The sequence below is a fragment of the Lepidochelys kempii genome, chromosome 6 (assembly GCF_965140265.1).
Source record: "Lepidochelys kempii isolate rLepKem1 chromosome 6, rLepKem1.hap2, whole genome shotgun sequence".
In the NCBI taxonomy this organism is placed as follows: Eukaryota; Metazoa; Chordata; order Testudines; family Cheloniidae; genus Lepidochelys; species Lepidochelys kempii.
Genome location: NC_133261.1, coordinates 4,271,163 through 4,288,774, shown reverse-complemented (window position 1 = coordinate 4,288,774; position 17,612 = coordinate 4,271,163). Strand labels below are relative to the sequence as shown.

Here is a 17,612-nt window from a genome sequence, read left to right as displayed (position 1 = left end):
CCACACCCAACCCCACTAGTACCACCGAGGGACATTTCCAGCAACTGAGCCTGGGGCACACAGTGGAAGGGACATGTGCAAGCATTCAAACAAAAACATTGTATTGGCTATCCTCCAGTTTGCTGGTAGCGCGTTACATACCCCAGTTAGCGGTGCTGCAATTCCATATTTGAGTGCCTTCAAAACTCCTGGATGAAGGCCAGCTGGTCTTGATGAATTATTACTGTTTACACATAGTTGGATTTTTGAAACAAATTTATAAACCTCGATCAGGACACTTCCACAGATTTGTCACCTAAAAATTATTTAGGGTTCAAAAGGTTAGAGGCAAACATCCCCCTCCAAAAAGAGAAGTTGTTCGTATGACAGTAAATGGTCTACGTAGAACCTTATATGCATTCCCCATCACAGACGCATCTAGCCACTACTGCTGAGCTCCCCCCATCAATCACACCATGGCATCAGTCTAGAAAGAGACCACTCTCGATCCTCTATCACAAGTGGTTTAGGGCCAGTAACACAGCCACAACTGGTGTATTGCAATACTCTCAGCTCACATGCACTCTAATTTCAACAAGAGCAACTCCGTTCCACAATGACTTTTGTTGCTACCTGGGACTCTGGCCTACACTTCAACTCAGATTGCACCTGCAAATATTTTTCAAGTTGGATTCCACTGCAAATCAGATGATGCTTTCACCCTGGAACGATATTCCTGCCAGCAGCACCGACTGGGCTATGTAAAGCTTTTGCAATAGGACCAGACTCCCAAAACAATCCATCCTGTTCCTGTGAGAACAGCCGCAGTGGTTCCATACAGGCAGATGTTAGTATAATGAAGTTTGGAAAGAGACCTCCTGCCTCAAGTTTCATGGTCTCCTTACTTCCTACAACCCCTAAAGTTCATTGAAATTTTTTTACATGTTCATGAAGTAAAGCTCTTCCTTTACACCATCCCTTTGCAGTTATTTCACAGCCCAGAGCTGTGATTTTAAAAATCATGCAACATCTCCCTACATCCGACACGTTTCATTTTGCGGTTTCTTACAGCTGAGCACAAGGAACTATTGCCTTGCTTAAAAAGCCATGCAGCTCCTAACTGAAATCAAGAAACATATGAACAGTGATACACATTTATAACCTGTGGTTGTTTTTTATTCAGCATGTTTAAGTTAAAGTTTATTACATTCATACACACTGCAGCTCCAACCATAAGAAATATTGACCTAGAAAATTTGCTCCCTTGAAGTTTTCTACAACAGCACTTCCCCGGGAGAAGTTTACCAGTCCCAGACACAGATGTGTGTCCACCTTTTTACCCATGCTCCCATTTTTGTGCAGGTGGACAACAATGCTGTCTGTGATTGTATGAGCAACACCCTGGATAAGCTTTAACTACTGCTGGTCACATCCTTGCTTGGGTGGGTTTAGCTTACAAACTCCGATTCTAGAAAAACAGGGATGCTTTTTGTTCACCTAGTTGTGTGGCTCATCACCACAGACTAGCTCCAAATTCACCCTAACAAGGAAAAAAAAAAAATTCTCTTGTCCCTTAGGCCAAGGAATAACATTTTGCAAACTAACAACTTTGGTCAGTTTCACCTGTGCAACTCTCTAGTCTGCAATAGGATTGCATAGATGTGTACATAATTTGAGTATCTATTGGAATTTAATAGTTCTACTAATTATGCATGAACAAAATAGACATTTGGTGCATGAGGTGGTACTTTTACATATCTGTGTCTAACACATTCAAGGTTGTGCGTCAATGGATATCCCTGTAGTTTGCATGAAGATGTATATACACATCTTATTTGTATCAGATCTTTAGAGAATATAGCTCTCTAATTCTGCAGCTACCACACTTTCCATGGGGTAGCACAAAAACCCAGAAACAAGTTGTTTACCATCCATTCCCTGCGCCCCCCCAAAAACCTCAGCAAGCAAACTTTCCATGTAGACACTGATCAGAGGGCTCACACATTGACAATGTCCCTACTAAGCTGAACACTCCTATGCTGGAGGATGGTGCTTCAGGTAAAGATGAAAACTCAAATGTTAATGCACAAGGGTAAATCAAGAATTTGGCATTTAAACCACAGCTCATGATGCCTCTCTCTGCATACGTCTGCTCAATTACATGGTAATACTGTTCATAGCATAATGTATTTATGTATATTAAAACACCCATGGCTAGCATTGGGGCATTCCAGTACAGTGACCCCAGCTTTCTGGTATAAACTGAAGTTGCCTTTATTGAAGCCCTGGCCCCAAGAAAGCTACACACGGCAACTAAAACAATGGGTTTTTTTTTTAATGTAGGGGATTCTTCCAGATACAGGGGGAAGAAAAAAAAAAGGTAAAATTGAGAGGGCAATACAAAGTTTTACACAAATGGAACGAGCTTTACAGTCTGCAGCACAAAGTCTGACATACAAAATAAAAAAGTGTAAGTCACATGGTCTGGGAATTTGTACACAGTCTTAATAGGGTCTCTCACGGCGGTCTTGTCTGTGGTCACCCCTGTGGAGAGAAAGGGGAAGGATTAGGACTGACTGGCGTGGGCCAGAATAAAGGAAGTATTTTAAGCTTCACCCACAAGCAGCTGAGTGATGCTTATAAACAGAAACAAGTCAATAACTGTTTTAGATGTTGTGGCATTATCCACATTTTACAAGAGGAGAAGTGACTTGATCCCTTCTGACCTTAACATAAGATGAATTGGGCATTATGATCCTCTCATCTGACCATCCAGTACAACACAGGCCAGAATCTCACCCAGCGATGCTGGCATCCAGCCCATGATGTGTGGCAGAGCTACAGATGACATTTGAGAGGCACCAGGCTTGATTTAAAGACCCAAGTGACAGAGAATCCATCAGAACCACCCTTGTAAGTTGAGCCAATGGTTAGTTACTTTCACAATTTAAACAAATAACCCCGGGTCTGAACTTGTCTGGCTTCAGCTGCCAACCACAGAATTGTGTGCCTGTAGACTGATCAAGCCACGCCCCCAACTATCTTTTGGATTAGCTGACTGGGTTGAGATCGTCACCAGTAGGCAGGTTTTTGCAGACCGTGAGTCACACTTGCAGCTGTACAGAACCAGGAGTAAAACCCATGACAGATGATCACATCATGCCCTTTCTGTGCCAATCTGCTTACCTGTTATCCATCTTTCCTGGCCCAAATCCACCGCCCCGATCTCCGCCTCTGCCTCCTCGGAAGCCACCCCGATCACCACCTCGGCCTCCTCGGAAGCCGCCACGGTCATAACCACCTCTGCCTCCGCGGCGCTCTTCCCCAAATCCTCCTCCTGCAGAGGGAAAAACACGCACAGGAGTGAGACTGGTGCCAAGAATACCGCCGAGGCAATATCATTCGGAGCATACACAATCGCACCCACCCATGGAGGCCTGCCCCCTGCTGGTGGGCAGGAGAAAGAATGGTGTAAGTTACCCATGTGTGGTCCTCCGGGCCCATCGGGCTTTGGTGCCTTGCACTGGTTGCACTCATTACGCCATGAGAAATTCATGTTCTCACAGGTCCTGGAAGATGCAGTATTTGAGGAGAGGCATTAGTGTCAGGTAAACCCAAGAGTTTTAACCCTTGGTTCCCCCACTTGCCAGAGCCTCTACTTACGGGTTAGGGCACTTCCAGTCCCCTGCGCGCTGCTGGCCACCGCCTCCACTGGGGAAGCCACCTCTGTTACCTCCACTGGAGCCACTGTTACCACTGCCTCCTCCACCTCCGCCACCAAATCCACCACGACCCATGGGCCCTACATAAGGAGGGGGAAAGAGAGAGGTATCAAAGGGGTCCGCCTCACTGAAAGGGACATGTTTATCTGCATCCACAACCCGCAGAGCGCTGATCCTTTGTGCGGGCCACTCCCCAAGCTCAACCACAACAGCACCTGAGAGTTGGATTCAGCAGTCGTCTCTTGCTAGCAGCCTCTGGTTAACTTCCTATAACCAGATCACGACTTATTTCACTCTCAGCCACACACCTTAACTGTGCTTCCCTTGCTGCAGAGCTGCCTGGACAGTGGGTATCCCAGAATGCACTGCCACAAATGTTTTGTTACATCTGGTCACTCACATGCTGAGGCAGATTTTCCCAGCGTGCACTGACACAGATAAGATTATGCCACAGATGAAAAATGGATACAAAAATCATGGCTGACCCATAGGTGTATTGTGTACCTATAACCCACAGACAAGCTCATGTGATAGGGAAGGAGGCTCTTAACACAAGTCTATATGGCTAGGCCTTAGCTCAGTCTCTATAATGGCTGTTAGACTTGGTTGGTAGTATCCAGATCCTGAAAAACAGATCACTCTCCTGTTGGGGTGGAGCACCCATCCCCATCAGGAGCAAACATTTCTAAATACCTCCACGGCCTCTGCCACCCCGTCCATTTCCACCGCCACGGTTGAAGTCCGCCCTCCGGGTAGCGAAGGAGACTTTGATGGGGTTGCCAGAAAATTCCTTTCCTAATTGGAGGAAAGAAACCAGACATGTCAATTTCACCTCATACAGAGCTTTATGATTGGCTTTGGAGGAATGTTCCCACCCCACTTTAACCCACAGCTGGTTGAATTTTTTTTTTTTTTTTTTTTGAAGTAATTCCTATCCTGGGATGGAAATTTGGATTTGATTTGTCCCATTTTGGGATGAAAACTTAGGATCAATTTTTTAAGTTTGGGAAGTTCTGATTCAAATAACCAGTCAAATAACCAGTTTGATGTTGCTAGATAGGAATATGAAGTTTCTGCTTGGCTTGACTATCTGTCCCAGCAGGCACGCTTTAGGGAGCTGCAGTTCAGATGCCTCGTGGAAATAAGGTGTACATTTAACAGTGAGAGTAATTAACGGTTGGAACACTTTACCCAGAGTTGCGGTGGATTTTCCATAACTGACCATTTTTAAATCAAGATTGGATGTTTTTCCTACATGCTCCAGGAATTATTTTGGGGGAAGCTCTCTAGCCTGGTGTCAGACTAGATCACAGTGGTCCCTCTTCTGGGCTTAGAATTGCTAAAGATACATCTCCAATGCACAACTCTTGTGGCTGTGTTTTGTTAGTTTGAGACCACAGTGCATTGTGGGAGATGTCGTCCAGCCAGGAAGCCTAGCCCAAGAATGGGCTGAGGAGGACCTGAACTGCAACTCCCAGGACTGTGATTGCCATATTGATGCAGGTGAATGTCCTCCCAACTAAAAATGGATTTTCCCCAATGGAAAACGAAATTCCAGCAGAACTGAAATCTTCCCACAGGAAAAAAAAACAAAACCTCATTTCAAGGCAACTTGTTTTCCCACTAGAGAAACAAACCAGCAGGATTCCTGACCAGCAGCGCTTTAACCCCTGTGTCTCTGAATCAAAGCAGGGCACTACAGCCAAGGGCTTTTCCACACATGGAGCTATTCCAGAACCACTACTGCATTTAAAATTCACTTCCCACTTTTAAATTTGAATTAATTTCCAAATGTAGACAAGCCTTAAGACATGGCATGAAGAATGAATCCTACTCATGCTGAAGTTAACTGAAGCCCTGCCCTTGACTCAAATGACTGCAGCATCAGATGCTACAGTAGCCAAGTATTATGCAAGACATAAGTATCATCCCCATTTCACAAAGAGAAAAATCTAAGGTTCAGAAGGGAAGTGACTGAGCAACAGATCACTACTAAAATTAGAACTCCTCCTTCCCTGTTCTAATCCAGTAGAGTAGATCTCACTCTCATCCCAGAACCAGGGACAGAACCCAGGAGTCCTGGCTCCCAGCTCCACCATTTATGCTGCTTCTTCAGGAGCTCCTTGGCCCAGCTGGATGGAAGCAACTTACCATCAAACCAATCGATAGCTGCCTTGGCAGATGGGGGATCATCAAAAGACACTGTGGCTTCCCCCTTTAGCTTCCCGGTCTCACGGTCTGTGTACAGGTTAATCATGGGCTGCCCAGTTTTCTTGTTTGTCTGAAACACAAACAAGGGGTACATCTCATGATCTTAGCTTCTGGAGTAACCTACAGCTGAAGGCCACCCTGTTCACCTCCCTTATTGGGTGGACTGAAAAATGGAAGGAAATATTCTATTGCTTTAGACTAGGGACTATTTGAGAAATTGGCATATAAAGGATCTCTGAAAACCATCAACAATAAGTCATGAGTAAGGCTAAAATTGTGTCATGGTTATTTTTAGTAAAAAAGTCATGGATAGGTCACAAGCAATAAACAATTTCCGAAGAGAAAACAGGACACCCGCTCGCCCTAGGCATCCCTGTTCCCCTCCCTCCACATGAGGCAGTTGCCCTCGCTAGAACCCTGAGGAGGGTCCCCTCAGGAGGCTGTGACCTGTCACTGGACCTTGTAGGGAGCCACATGAGGCTGTTGCTGGAACCCTCCTAAGGCCCCGCTGGCTGCCAGCTCCAGTCCCTCGGCCCCTGGGGCTGCAGTAGAGAATGGAATAGGGAGGTCTCGGGAAGTCACGGATTCCTGACTTCCATGACAAACATAGCCTTAGTCACAAGGATTGCAAGATGGTCACAGCAGGGACTGCCTTTTTATCAGTCAGATCCACACTGGCACAGCACAAGTCTAGGGTACTAGTAATATCTGTATACTGCTTATTGAGTACCTTCCATCGTTCAAAGCTTTTTAACAAACTAAACCTTGCTCATTAGAAGCATATATCCCAGTTCTATAGTGATAAAACCGGGAGTCTAATGCAGGAGTGCTGAGCCCTCATCTCACCTGCCCTATCCCACAATATCCCCCTTCCCTGAACCAGAAATACAGGAGTCCTGACTCATTCTCAGCTAGTAGACCAAACTCCCTCCACAGTAAGAGTGCTTGGATTGTACGTTAAGGGCAAGACGCAGAGGGACAAGAGAAGTGCTGTTTTGCCATGCTGTTCTTGCTAACCCAGACTATTGAGTTCCCTGTGCTGGTACCTTAATGATTCCTATTTGCTTGAAGTAGTCAGCGACCGACTCGATGGTGACATTTTCACCGAGTCCCTGGACGAAAATGGTGTTGTTGTCAGAGTTATCCTGTTCAGAAGCTGCAAAGTAAGCGAGTGTCACTCAGTTTCATACCCAAGGATCAAAGATTGAGAAAAAATTATCCTGCTGTAGATGCTACAGCAATAGCTGTGTAACAGCTTCTTTAACAAGACCACACCTTAGTAGGTACTCCGGCTACACGAGAATTTCATGCATACTTTCAGTTTAAGCTGCTCTAAATTAGCTTTTCTTTTTGTGAAATGGGTATGATGCTTATGTCTTAGGGAGATGATCTGAAGTTGATCTAATTTAACACAAAATACTCCCACAACACAAGAGGTAATTGATACTGTGAACCCACACTTATTTGGGAACAGTCACCTACCAGGATCATGGCGCGGTCCTTGGTCCCGGGGCCCTTTTGCACATGAAAATAAGGAGAGATCTAGTTAGTTGGTGGAAACAGACTCCTCTCCCACACATACTAAACATATTAAAGACAGCAGGCCAGTGTTGGTACATGTGCTCTGAATGTTGAGCCTACATTTACTTTAGCCAAAGGCAAAAATTCTGTGAAGTCAGAGAACTTAAGGTACTTCGAAGACAGTGCTGCAAAACCAGTGACAACTCCTTTTTCAGATGTCATACTGCACACAGAAAACGCCTCTTTCCAACTCTACGTGGAAGGTCAACTACAAAAGCCCTCCTAACACATGTTTAATTCTGCTTAGCATCACCTTCTGAGGTCTGTTTAAATTGAGACCTTTGCGTATACAATTTAAGGAGCTGCTACCCAAGGAGATCTTTGTCCACATGTTTTTATACACCTTTGTCATTCACATCCTTCCGTAACATCAGGTTGTAGCATCATACCACTTGCTACCCTGGTTAGCGTCACAGTATATAACCACACACTTAAAAGCTTTAAGATTTATGCAGCGATATAGTGGCTTTAGCCCATGCCACACATTTACAGTGAACTAACCTTGCATAAATATAGCTTTGTTTCACTTAAACCATTATTTACCTATACAAACCATTTATATATTAGTATTTTTGCTATATTTAGACATTTCACCCATTATACCTTTAATCACACCCAGATCAGATCAATAATTATCTTAATGAACCTAAAAGCATATGCCCAACACTGGTCTCTTAAAACTAAATTGACCTGGTCAAGAGATCATTCATGCCAAACCCTTTTCAGCAAACCCATGGGAACTCTCCTGGAAGTGTTCAGATACATTTTGTTTGGTATGTTTGAGTGCAAAAATACCTTTTTTCTTCTTAAGATATAAGCTTAAATATAAACCATCTTTCTTAAGGTATAAGCTTACAAAACCATGTGATGTAGTCAAAGGGAAGTTTACACAAGACCAAAAATTCATTCCAGTTTTTGGGGACGTCCCCCATTTTCTTTACCAGTAACCATAAAAAGGTACGTAAACTCTTTGCATCATTATCCTCAGGATTGCATGCAATTCCATCACCACATTTTAACTCCAAAAAAATCACCAGCACTTAAAGCTTCTTGTGTGTTTTGTTTTTTTAAAAAAGGAACCACACACAGACCAGACACTTCTAGGAAGTAGCACTTTTGTTTTCATTCCCCAAAGCACACTTTTTTGTGTGTGTCTTGTTGCAAAACATTCAACCAAGATGTATTGGCACCAAGAACTTTGGTCAAAGCAGAAGCCCAGTGGATGTAGAAATAAGTGACACCATATGTATCTCAAGAACTCATTTGGTATAGAGGGCTGCAGAGGGTGCTCCCATAGGTTATATCTGATAAATGGTGGCTTTTCCTAACGCATAAAGGTTCTGCATATGAAAGACAAGTCTCTGGAAAATATATATATACTTTTTTTGGTTCAAGTTTTGAACTCTTTGGACTTACCACCAAACTTATTGAAGCCACCACGCTCACCACCGCTGAGGAGATAAGTTAGAAGATAATGAAGCTTTTTCCATGGCTAAAAGGTTCACTAAAACTACCAGATCTTAAAATCCTGACCAACACTTGTTTTTTCCAGTTCTTCCTGAAAGCCTAAAGAATGCTCCTTTCAACCTTGTTCTGTCCCTCAGCATATTTAGGCTTTTTATTTATTTATTTATTTAAATACACCCTTTTTGTCTTGTAAAATTGGAATGGACAAATCTAACACAAGTGCAACTTTGGCTTCCAACCTTCTCCTATTACTTCAGCCGTCGTGATGTACACTCGAGACAATGCTGACTCCTCGATGCAGTCCTAGCGTGCGTACGAATCCACGAACCGCATGTTACAACTTATTTGTACAGTGTATTCCCCCCGCCCTGGTGTTGATACCACCTAAACATTGATACGTAGAATATTTGCTTTGAAAGCTAACCCAAGTTCCCTAGCATAGCATAATAAACTGATTGACCACTAAGCCTGGACCTAACATAAGCTCTCTCCCTTCCTCACCCTTAGCTAACATGTGGAAGGTGGAGAATTGATAAAGTTCATTGACTTTCATACCTGTAGCACATAAAACGCAGAGTTTGTTAACAGATAACATGTAGTGTTAACAGCAGATAACAAGTAACATCAATACTTTGATTTCCCCCCCAACCTAATACTCACCTTTCTAAAAAACACAATTTAAACTTCAGATCAACAGAGTTCACAATCAGTATTATTTAACAACTGTTTCTCAACCTGTCGTTTCTTTTTAATAGACCACTGAGCAACCCTCTGCTGAGGGAGGATTGTTACACCAGGGCAGTTTAAGACACTGCTTTTCTGTGTTTATATAGTGAGATAAACCAAAAGCAAGTCATATATAAATGTGATCACAGCTGCTGAAGCTGCTAATTGGGTGCCCAAATACATCCTTTAACCCATGGAAAATCTCCAGTGTGTGGATGGACCACAGAGTTAACCAAGTTTGCAACACAGGTTGTAAGCAACCAGGTTGGGAAGAAGACACAACTTCTCCTCTGACTGAGGAGACTTACATCCCTTGTTTCTTACCAAGATGACCCAGGTGCTTTGGTGAACAGATTATAGCACCAGATAAATTGCAAATAAACCCTTGATGTAGAGAGATTTATACGCCCTTTGAATAGCGATATTTATAAACCTTCAGTATATACCTAGACAGGGTAGCATATGAATTCCAAGTGCTTGCTGAACTTTCATTGTGCATTTCATATGTTAAGACACATGTTTGATGTCAGACACACAACTCTGATAGTAACCACCAGTGGGGTATTTTACCCCCATGCATAAATTGTCTACTGTAGATATGAACCTACACTGGTTCTTAAGGTAGACAGTAGTGGGACTCTGCCCCATACATACAAGAAAAGCTTTTATAGCCATTCAATCTCCACCCCCCATAAAACATTGCAACTCCCTTAACACATGCAGTATGAGGACATGGCATTCCACCCATGCATCCAGGAAGAACTTCTACATAAGGCAACACACCCTCCCCAACATGTTAATTTCAGACAGTGCTAGAGACAGTAACATTTCAACCCACTCCCTCTCCCACCACAAGCATCTAGACACCTACCCCATGCCTCCACGACCGCCACGGCTGCCTCTTCCACCACGGTCAAAGCCACCCCGACCATATCCTCCTCTGCCCCTGCCACCACGGTCTTGCTGGCCACCTCCGTAGCTGCTCTGATCCTGGCTACCGTAGCCACCACTGCCGCCGCCGCCACCACCACCACTCATGGATGACTGGTCCTGGCCATAGCTGCTGGCTGGGGAGAAGAAGAACATGGGCTCAAAGTTACACAAGGAGGACAATTTCAGTGGTCAGAGCAGGGGCACTGGAATCAGGACTCCTGGGTTTATCCACAGCTCTGGAAGGGAAGTAGGGTCTAATGGGTTAGAGCAGCATTGGGAGTTCATATTCCTAGGTTGCATCTCCAGAGCTGCCACCAACTTGCTGCATAACCTTGCAACAGTCTCTCAATATCCAAGCCTGCAGGCTGGGGAGGAGAGGAAATAAACTCATGGGGTTAAAAGTAAGATGCCTGCATGAATAGCCCTTTAAAAAGGGTAACGTATCAGCTTTAAGACAGACACATGTAATCCTCCTTTGAGGACTGTAGTGACTACTGCTCACTATCAGGCTGCACAAATTTGGATTCCCCTTACACCAAGTTTCCCCAGCTTTCAACCCTGACACACAGAGCACAATTAAGATCAACTCACATCCACTGCTGCCCCCGCCACCGCCTCCTCCGCTGCTGCTACTGCTGCTGTACTGGCTCTGCTGACCGTAGCTTTGTGGAGGGTTGTAAGAAGGCTGCTGCCCATAGGAGCTCTGCGGTTGGCTGCTGTAGCTGGATTGCTGGCTGTAGCCTCCACTTGGGGGCTGGCCATAGCTTGTGCTTTGGGAGCTGCTTCCATAACTACGGATTAGAAAAGATCACTGCCCTTTACGTACACATCAAGCCTCTTTTCAACCCACCAGGTATTTGGCTTGATCAGGGAGATAGCCAGGTCCAACATATAGAGCACCAGACTGAGTCTTGGGTTCTCTCCCCAGCTCTGGGAGGGGAGTCTCATAGGTTACAGCAGGGGGGTGGGGTCTAGTGGGTTAGAGCAGGGGGAAGGGGGAGCTGAGACTCCTGGGTGTTCTGCCACTGACTGCGACTCTGCCCAAGTCCCCTCCCCCACAATCTGTAAAATGAGATTAAAACTTCACAGTAGGTGTTGTGATGTTAAATGTAGAAGCATCTGCAAAGTGCTTTAAGATCCAGACACAGGGTGCTAGAAAGGGGAGAAGGGACACATGTAGGGAGATCTATGGGAAGACTAAGACTCTTTAGCCGTACCTTCCCGTTGTTGAGCTGGCTGCCGGTGGCTGGGAGTAGCTAGGATAGGATGAGGGTTGCCCATAAGATGTCTGAGAGGTCTGGCTGCTGCCATATCCTGTTGTTCCGTAAGCTGGGGGTGTTGACTGAGTGCTGTAGCCAGCTAGTAAAAAAGTTAAGAGCTCCTTAAAACATGGTGAAGCTGGGTCCCTTTTATACCTGAGCTGCACTGAAACAACTGAGAGGCACCAACATATCAACACTTCATGTCTCCACAGCTGCTTTGGGAAGGCAGTGTTGCTTAGTGCATCAAGTACTGGATCATGACTGAGGAGAGAAGTTCTATTCCCAGCTCTGCCACCAGCCTGCTGGGTGCCCTTGGGCAGCCTCTTTGCTGCCCTGTGCCTCAGTTTCCCCATTTGTAAGACCAGGACAATGACACAAGATTTACTGATCTAAAGCACTAGGTAAGAAATAAGCATTAACACCCTAAACCACTATGTATGGGGAATCCCTCCATCAGCCCTGAAATGCAGGTACCTCTGGGGATGCGATACAGCAGCTGGTTAACAGATGCACAATTCACAGCTTAGGGGAGGAAGCCAAGTAGTGCAGCAAATTTTAGGCAATTCCTAACCTGTACATACACCAGGTGATGCAGAGACTCACTGTCTCCCCCATGCTGGATGGAAGGTGATACAGAAGAGCCAGATTTTGTACTATGCAGCTGGGGTGAAAAGTGTTACAAAGGCGCTACTATGACCTGTTCAGGAAGCTGGCAACAGAGTAACTACCCTGGATATCCGGGGCTAAAGAGCGTACACATCCTCGAGGCAATTACCAGAGAAAGGTTATACTGGGTTTATAACAGTTGCTGGGGTAGGGACTGAACCAGCAATATAGCTGCATTAACAAACTGATTACTTGATGGACTGGCCATCTGGAGAGCAGACTGAAGGGCAAATACTTGGTTTTGTGTCACACGATAAATAATGCTTAGCACTCAAAGTGATTGGACTTGCTGGCAGTGAAAACCTGCTTCACTTTAGTCTGAGTTGAGAAAATCTCCCAGAATGCACCATGCAGCTGGATCAAGAGACTCTGGCACTTACAGCTTTGGCTCTGGCCATAGGAAGAACTGTAACTGTTTTGTCCATATGCTGAGGTGTCTGCAGACTGGCCATAACCGCTGTAGCTTTGCTGGCTGTAGGGCTGGCTGGTTTGCTGAGAGTATCCCTGTCCCGGTGGTGCTGGGTAGGCCCCATAGCTGAGGGAGAATGATCAGACACACCCTTCAGATTAAATATTCCAGATAAGAGGGAGCAAGGCTCCACAGTTAAGGCTGCAACAGTTTAGAGAGTTTTTCAAAGGTCCCATATACCTAGGGAAATTGCCATGACACATCATGGCACCGTATGTGGTGCAATTTGGGAGCAATCACAACAAGTCAGGAGCCCTGAATGCCCTGAGCAGCCACAAATCAATGAATTTAACAGCAGGGACTGATGGGGTTTGTCAATTGACCTACAGGGCAACAGGTAGAGAAGAGCTTTTTGCCATGTTTGAAATATTAAGTGATTAACCCTCAAAATCCAAAATGACAGGTTAGGGCCTAAAGCATGTGACTGAACTGGACATTCCTAAGGACAATAAAAATATCCAGAGTTTAAGAGTACCCTGCAGGGATATAAAAGCTTCAAGTCCTAATGGGGCAACTAGCAGTCTCAGTCATGACCCTTTGCAATATTGTGCTAGATACAGAGTCCCCGCCCCAAAGAGCTTATAAATCAAGGGGGTCTAGGGAAGCTCCCTTTATGGTCAGGTTATTACTTAACTCCGCTGTAGTGGGGCGTTATTGGGGGGACTTCTCTAAACCAGCTAATGCCAGCCACCGTTGAAAAACAGGAACTGGGGTCGATAGGTGTACTGATCCGATCCAGGCCACAGGGAACGAGAATGGATACCAGGCTAGATAGGCCCCTGGGTCTAATCCGGGGCATAAGGGAGGGGTTGGGTTATTGGGCTATGCAGGCCCATGGCTCTGATCCAGGGCTTGATGGTACCACTGATGTAAGACACCAATGAAAGCGGGATGAAGGGAAAAGATTCCTGGGATGAATCCTCCCAGTGTTCCAGTGATATGAGCCAGCATTATCCCCCTTTTGCAGAGCCCAGACTGACAGCTGGGCAGGGGTATCTAACTCTCCCGTCCTTCGCACCAGATACTAACACCAATCTATACTGCCCCACTTTAATAGAAAAGCGGGGACGTTTACCTTTGGGTGGCCGGCTGGCTGTAATCTGCAAGAGGAAAAGGAACAAATTAGACACCAAAGCCCTGATCCCAAACCAACGCCCAGCTCCCGTGAGGACATAAGGGGGGGGGAGGAGGGGAGAGTGGGAGATTGACATGGATGGGAAGGGGGGGCTGCTACAGCCCCCAGTCCTTGCGTGTGTGCAGGACTGCCCCGACCCAACCCCCCCAAGTGCAGTGGGAATGGATCACCAGGATTCACCCTGATGTGGGTAGCACAGCACTGAGGCAGAAATGACGGGGGTGGTGTATTTACACCCCAGCCAGCTGTGGGTGGCGGGGGGGGGCCTTTACCCCGTAGGGGAGCTATCAGGGAGCATTTACCCCGGGGGGGGGGCACTGGGGGTTAGTTGGGGCTCACACACTGCGCTGGGCGGCCCCTTTAAAGGCCAAGGAGGGGGAAGAGATGGTTGATTGGGCAGTTAAGGTCCAATGAACCCGCGCCGCGCGCCAAACGCGATCAAGAGAGGCGGAGCGAGAAAGTCCCCGGATGAAAGACTGCGGCAAAAAAAAAAGAGGGAGCACGCATGCGCCAACTCGGGCACGCGTGCCCAGGGCGACACCCTCCCCCTCTGCCGCGCATGCGCACCCTCACTTTCCTAGAGACGCGCGCAGACACCGGATCGTCACAACCGAGCATGCGTTACTCCGCGCGACGCCCTTCCTCTTCTCCGCCACCACGCGCGCCCTGACCGGCCACCCGACGCGCGCGCCTCCTCCCGCCTCCGGCGCGCAGGCGCCGTGGCCTCACGCGCGCAGAAGGGAAGCGGTTACCCCCCCCCCCCGCACAAAATGGCGGCCAAGGGCTTTGGTGGCGCAGTTTAAAAAAAAAACTGGGGGGGGGGGGGGGGGGAGAACCGGCGGCGCTGGCAGGGCCCCCAAAGCGTCGAGGACGGAGAAGGTACGAAACGGCAGCCACAAGGAGAGGAGCTGGGGACCCACCCCTTTCCCATAATGCACTGGGCCTCCCACCGCGCCAGCATCGGGGGGAGGGGTTGCTCTCATGGCGAGAGCGACCCACGCCCCTTCCCAGCCCCTCGGCAGGGGACGGACGGACGGACACGCGGCGTTCGCCCCGCCCGGGAGCCGTTACCGCGGGGTAATTTACCCCGCCCCCCGGGGGGGGCGACTGCGCTGCACCCTCAGCCCCTTTTGCCCCCCGGCCGCCGCCGCCGCACGGGGGGGGGGGGTGGCTCCCGCCCCGAGCCCCCCAAGGTGCACGTGGGGCGGGGGGGGGGGGGGTCTGGCGCGGCCCTTGCCCAGCCTATAACCCGCCGCCCCCCGCTCCGCGGAGCCTTCCGCGCCTCACCGTTGGACGCCATCGCTGCTGCTGCTGCTGCTGCTGCCGCTGCCCCGAGTCCCCTCCACGCGCTGCCGCCGCCGCCGCCGCCGGACTGAGCGTCCCGCCCCCACCCGGCGCCTCATATACTCTCCCCTCCCCCACCCCCTGCCGCCGGCCTGAACCAACTCCCCGGCAGCCGGGGGAGGATGGCGCGGCCCCAGCGCGGGGCTGCGGCTGCGGGATCTCCCCCCCCCCCTCCGGGGCCGCCCCGCAGCCGGGCGCGTTGTTGTCCATGGGGGGAGGGGGGGGGCTTTTCGCTGTGCACAAAAAGCCCCTGTTCTGCATTCCCCCCCCCTCGGGAGGGAATGGCACAGGCCACCCGGGGGAGGAGGAATGAGGTCATGGGGCAGGGTGGAAGGAACCAAAGTGGCGGGTGGGGGGGGGGGAAGCAGTTTTCGTGTGTGTGTGTTTTCTGGGCGTGGGGGATGGGCTTTTGGGGGGTCTCTTTGTGTGTGGCGGGACGCGTGCGAGGGAGAGGTCTGTGTGCAGGGTCTGTGCTTGGGGCAGTGTGGGCCTGTGGGGTGAGATGGGGGTCTGTGTGAGAGAGAGGGGGAGAGAGCTCTTTGTGCGGCGTGGGGGGGAGAGAGCATTGTGGGTCTGTGTGCAGGGGGGTGTGTGTGTGACAGAGAGAGAGAGGTTTGTGGGTCTGTGTGCAGGCAACACTTGTTATACCAATAAGAGCTCATTGAGTCGGTTGAAGACGGTGGATTTGTCCAGTTGTGTTGCTTTTAGGGCAGTGTGGAGTAGTGGCTAAAGCACTGGACCAATACTCAGGACTCCTGGGTTCTAGGCCACTGGACTGCTGCGTGATCTTGGGCAAGTCACTGCCCCTTGGCGTGCCTCAGTTTCCCTAATTAAACCAGGAATTAACTTCTCTGTAAAGCGCTTATAGATCGACAGACAAAAAGCACTAGATAAGAGCTACGGTATGTGTGTGTATATGCAGGACTGAGTACATGGGTTTATATAGATGGATAGGTACATGTTTGTGTCTAAATCTATGTGTGGATCTGTGTTTGTTTCTCCAGGATCTGAATCATCCTGTGCATTTTTGTTTATGGTATTTCCAAAAGCTGTTTTAATCTGGATTAATCATGTGTTGGCATACAGTGCGTTCACATTTCCAGTCTTGCTCTTGATTTCAGATGGCAAGCCAGTTCAATTGCTTAATAAAGCTTAGTGGGAACCCAGGCTGACCTTTATTCCCTGGCTTGCAAAGTTCCACATATCTAAATATTTATAACAACAGTTCAGTTGTTTACTACACCTTCTTCTCAAATCCTAGAAGTACTTCCATGCTATGATGTTCTGTGGGGACGTTTATTAATGAGCCACCCTCCGATAACAAACCAGGAAAGAATTAATGCTAATAAAAGTAAGAGTTGATTTTAATGGTGGAATCAGGCCAGAGCAATTCCAAAGACAGGGAGATTTTAACCACTTCAGATTGCTCAATATAGAGATTGCCCAGAATTTAGAACAGCTGGATTTCAGCACTGATTGGGGGGAGGGGTGTTTAAAAGGATTAAAAAGATCTCTGAAGAGTGCGTCATAAATTAGATTGCAAGCTCTTTGGAGCAGGAACTGTCTTTGTTCTGGGCTTGTCTGGTGCCTAATATAAGAACATAAGAGCTTCCATACTGGATCAGACCATGGTCCGTCTTGCCCAGTATCCTGTCTCCCGACAATGGCCTGTACCCAGAGCTTCAGAGGAAGTGTACAAAACAGGTTAATTTTAGAGTGATTCACCTCTTTCTTCCACTCCCAGCCTCTGGCAGTCAGAGTTCTAGGGTCGCCCTGAGCATGGAGTTGTGTCCCTGACCATCTTGGCTAATAGCTATTTGGACCTATCCTCCATTTATCCAGCACTTTTTTGAAAAAGTACTTCCTCATCTTTGAATGACGTCTGCTGCCTGTTAAGTTCTTTGGGTGACCCCTGGTTTTTGTATTGTGTGAAAGGGTAAATAGCACTTTTCTAGTCACTTTTTTCTAGTACAATGAGCTTAAGTGCTACTGCAATAGAAAGGATAATATACAGAAGTTTCTTCTCTGCATCTGACTCCCTGATCCCTTTTCAAGACCCATGACTTGCCCTTGTTCCCTCTTCTCCCCTGGTGTAACAATCGCCTGACCTTCCACAT

The 17,612-nt window shown here is 47.6% G+C and overlaps 1 protein-coding gene across 4 annotated transcripts; it reads right to left on the bottom strand.

Annotated features, from left to right (window-relative positions):
• Positions 1–1,129: 1,129 nt before the first annotated feature.
• Positions 1,130–15,538, bottom strand: FUS (FUS RNA binding protein). 4 transcript variants are annotated; one of them, XM_073346573.1, is made up of 15 exons: positions 15,439–15,537; positions 14,092–14,116; positions 12,928–13,082; positions 11,837–11,978; positions 11,211–11,410; positions 10,558–10,753; positions 8,910–8,944; positions 7,395–7,427; positions 6,959–7,068; positions 5,853–5,982; positions 4,395–4,496; positions 3,643–3,781; positions 3,407–3,548; positions 3,166–3,316; positions 1,130–2,523 (listed from the first exon to the last, which is right to left on the bottom strand). In XM_073346573.1, exons 1-15 carry the CDS (start codon positions 15,449–15,451, stop codon positions 2,387–2,389), a joined length of 1,710 nt encoding a protein of 569 aa, XP_073202674.1. In that variant the 5' UTR covers positions 15,452–15,537; the 3' UTR covers positions 1,130–2,386. The 4 variants fall into 4 exon arrangements, with proteins under 4 accessions (XP_073202674.1, XP_073202677.1, XP_073202675.1 ...); XM_073346574.1 differs by having other exon boundaries at positions 2,294–2,523; positions 3,460–3,548; positions 15,439–15,536; XM_073346576.1 differs by lacking the exons at positions 5,853–5,982; positions 6,959–7,068 and having other exon boundaries at positions 15,439–15,538.
• Positions 15,539–17,612: the final 2,074 nt, after the last annotated feature.

Bases quoted from the DNA above. Each gene is read 5' to 3' on its own strand.
- FUS (XM_073346573.1), bottom strand. The intron at 5,983-6,958 runs GTACCAGCACAG...TTTGTGTTTCAG, and splicing joins AGCAAATAGGAATCATTAAG to ACAAACAAGAAAACTGGGCA. The intron at 3,782-4,394 runs GTATTTAGAAAT...CTCCTTATGTAG, and splicing joins GGGTGGCAGAGGCCGTGGAG to GGCCCATGGGTCGTGGTGGA.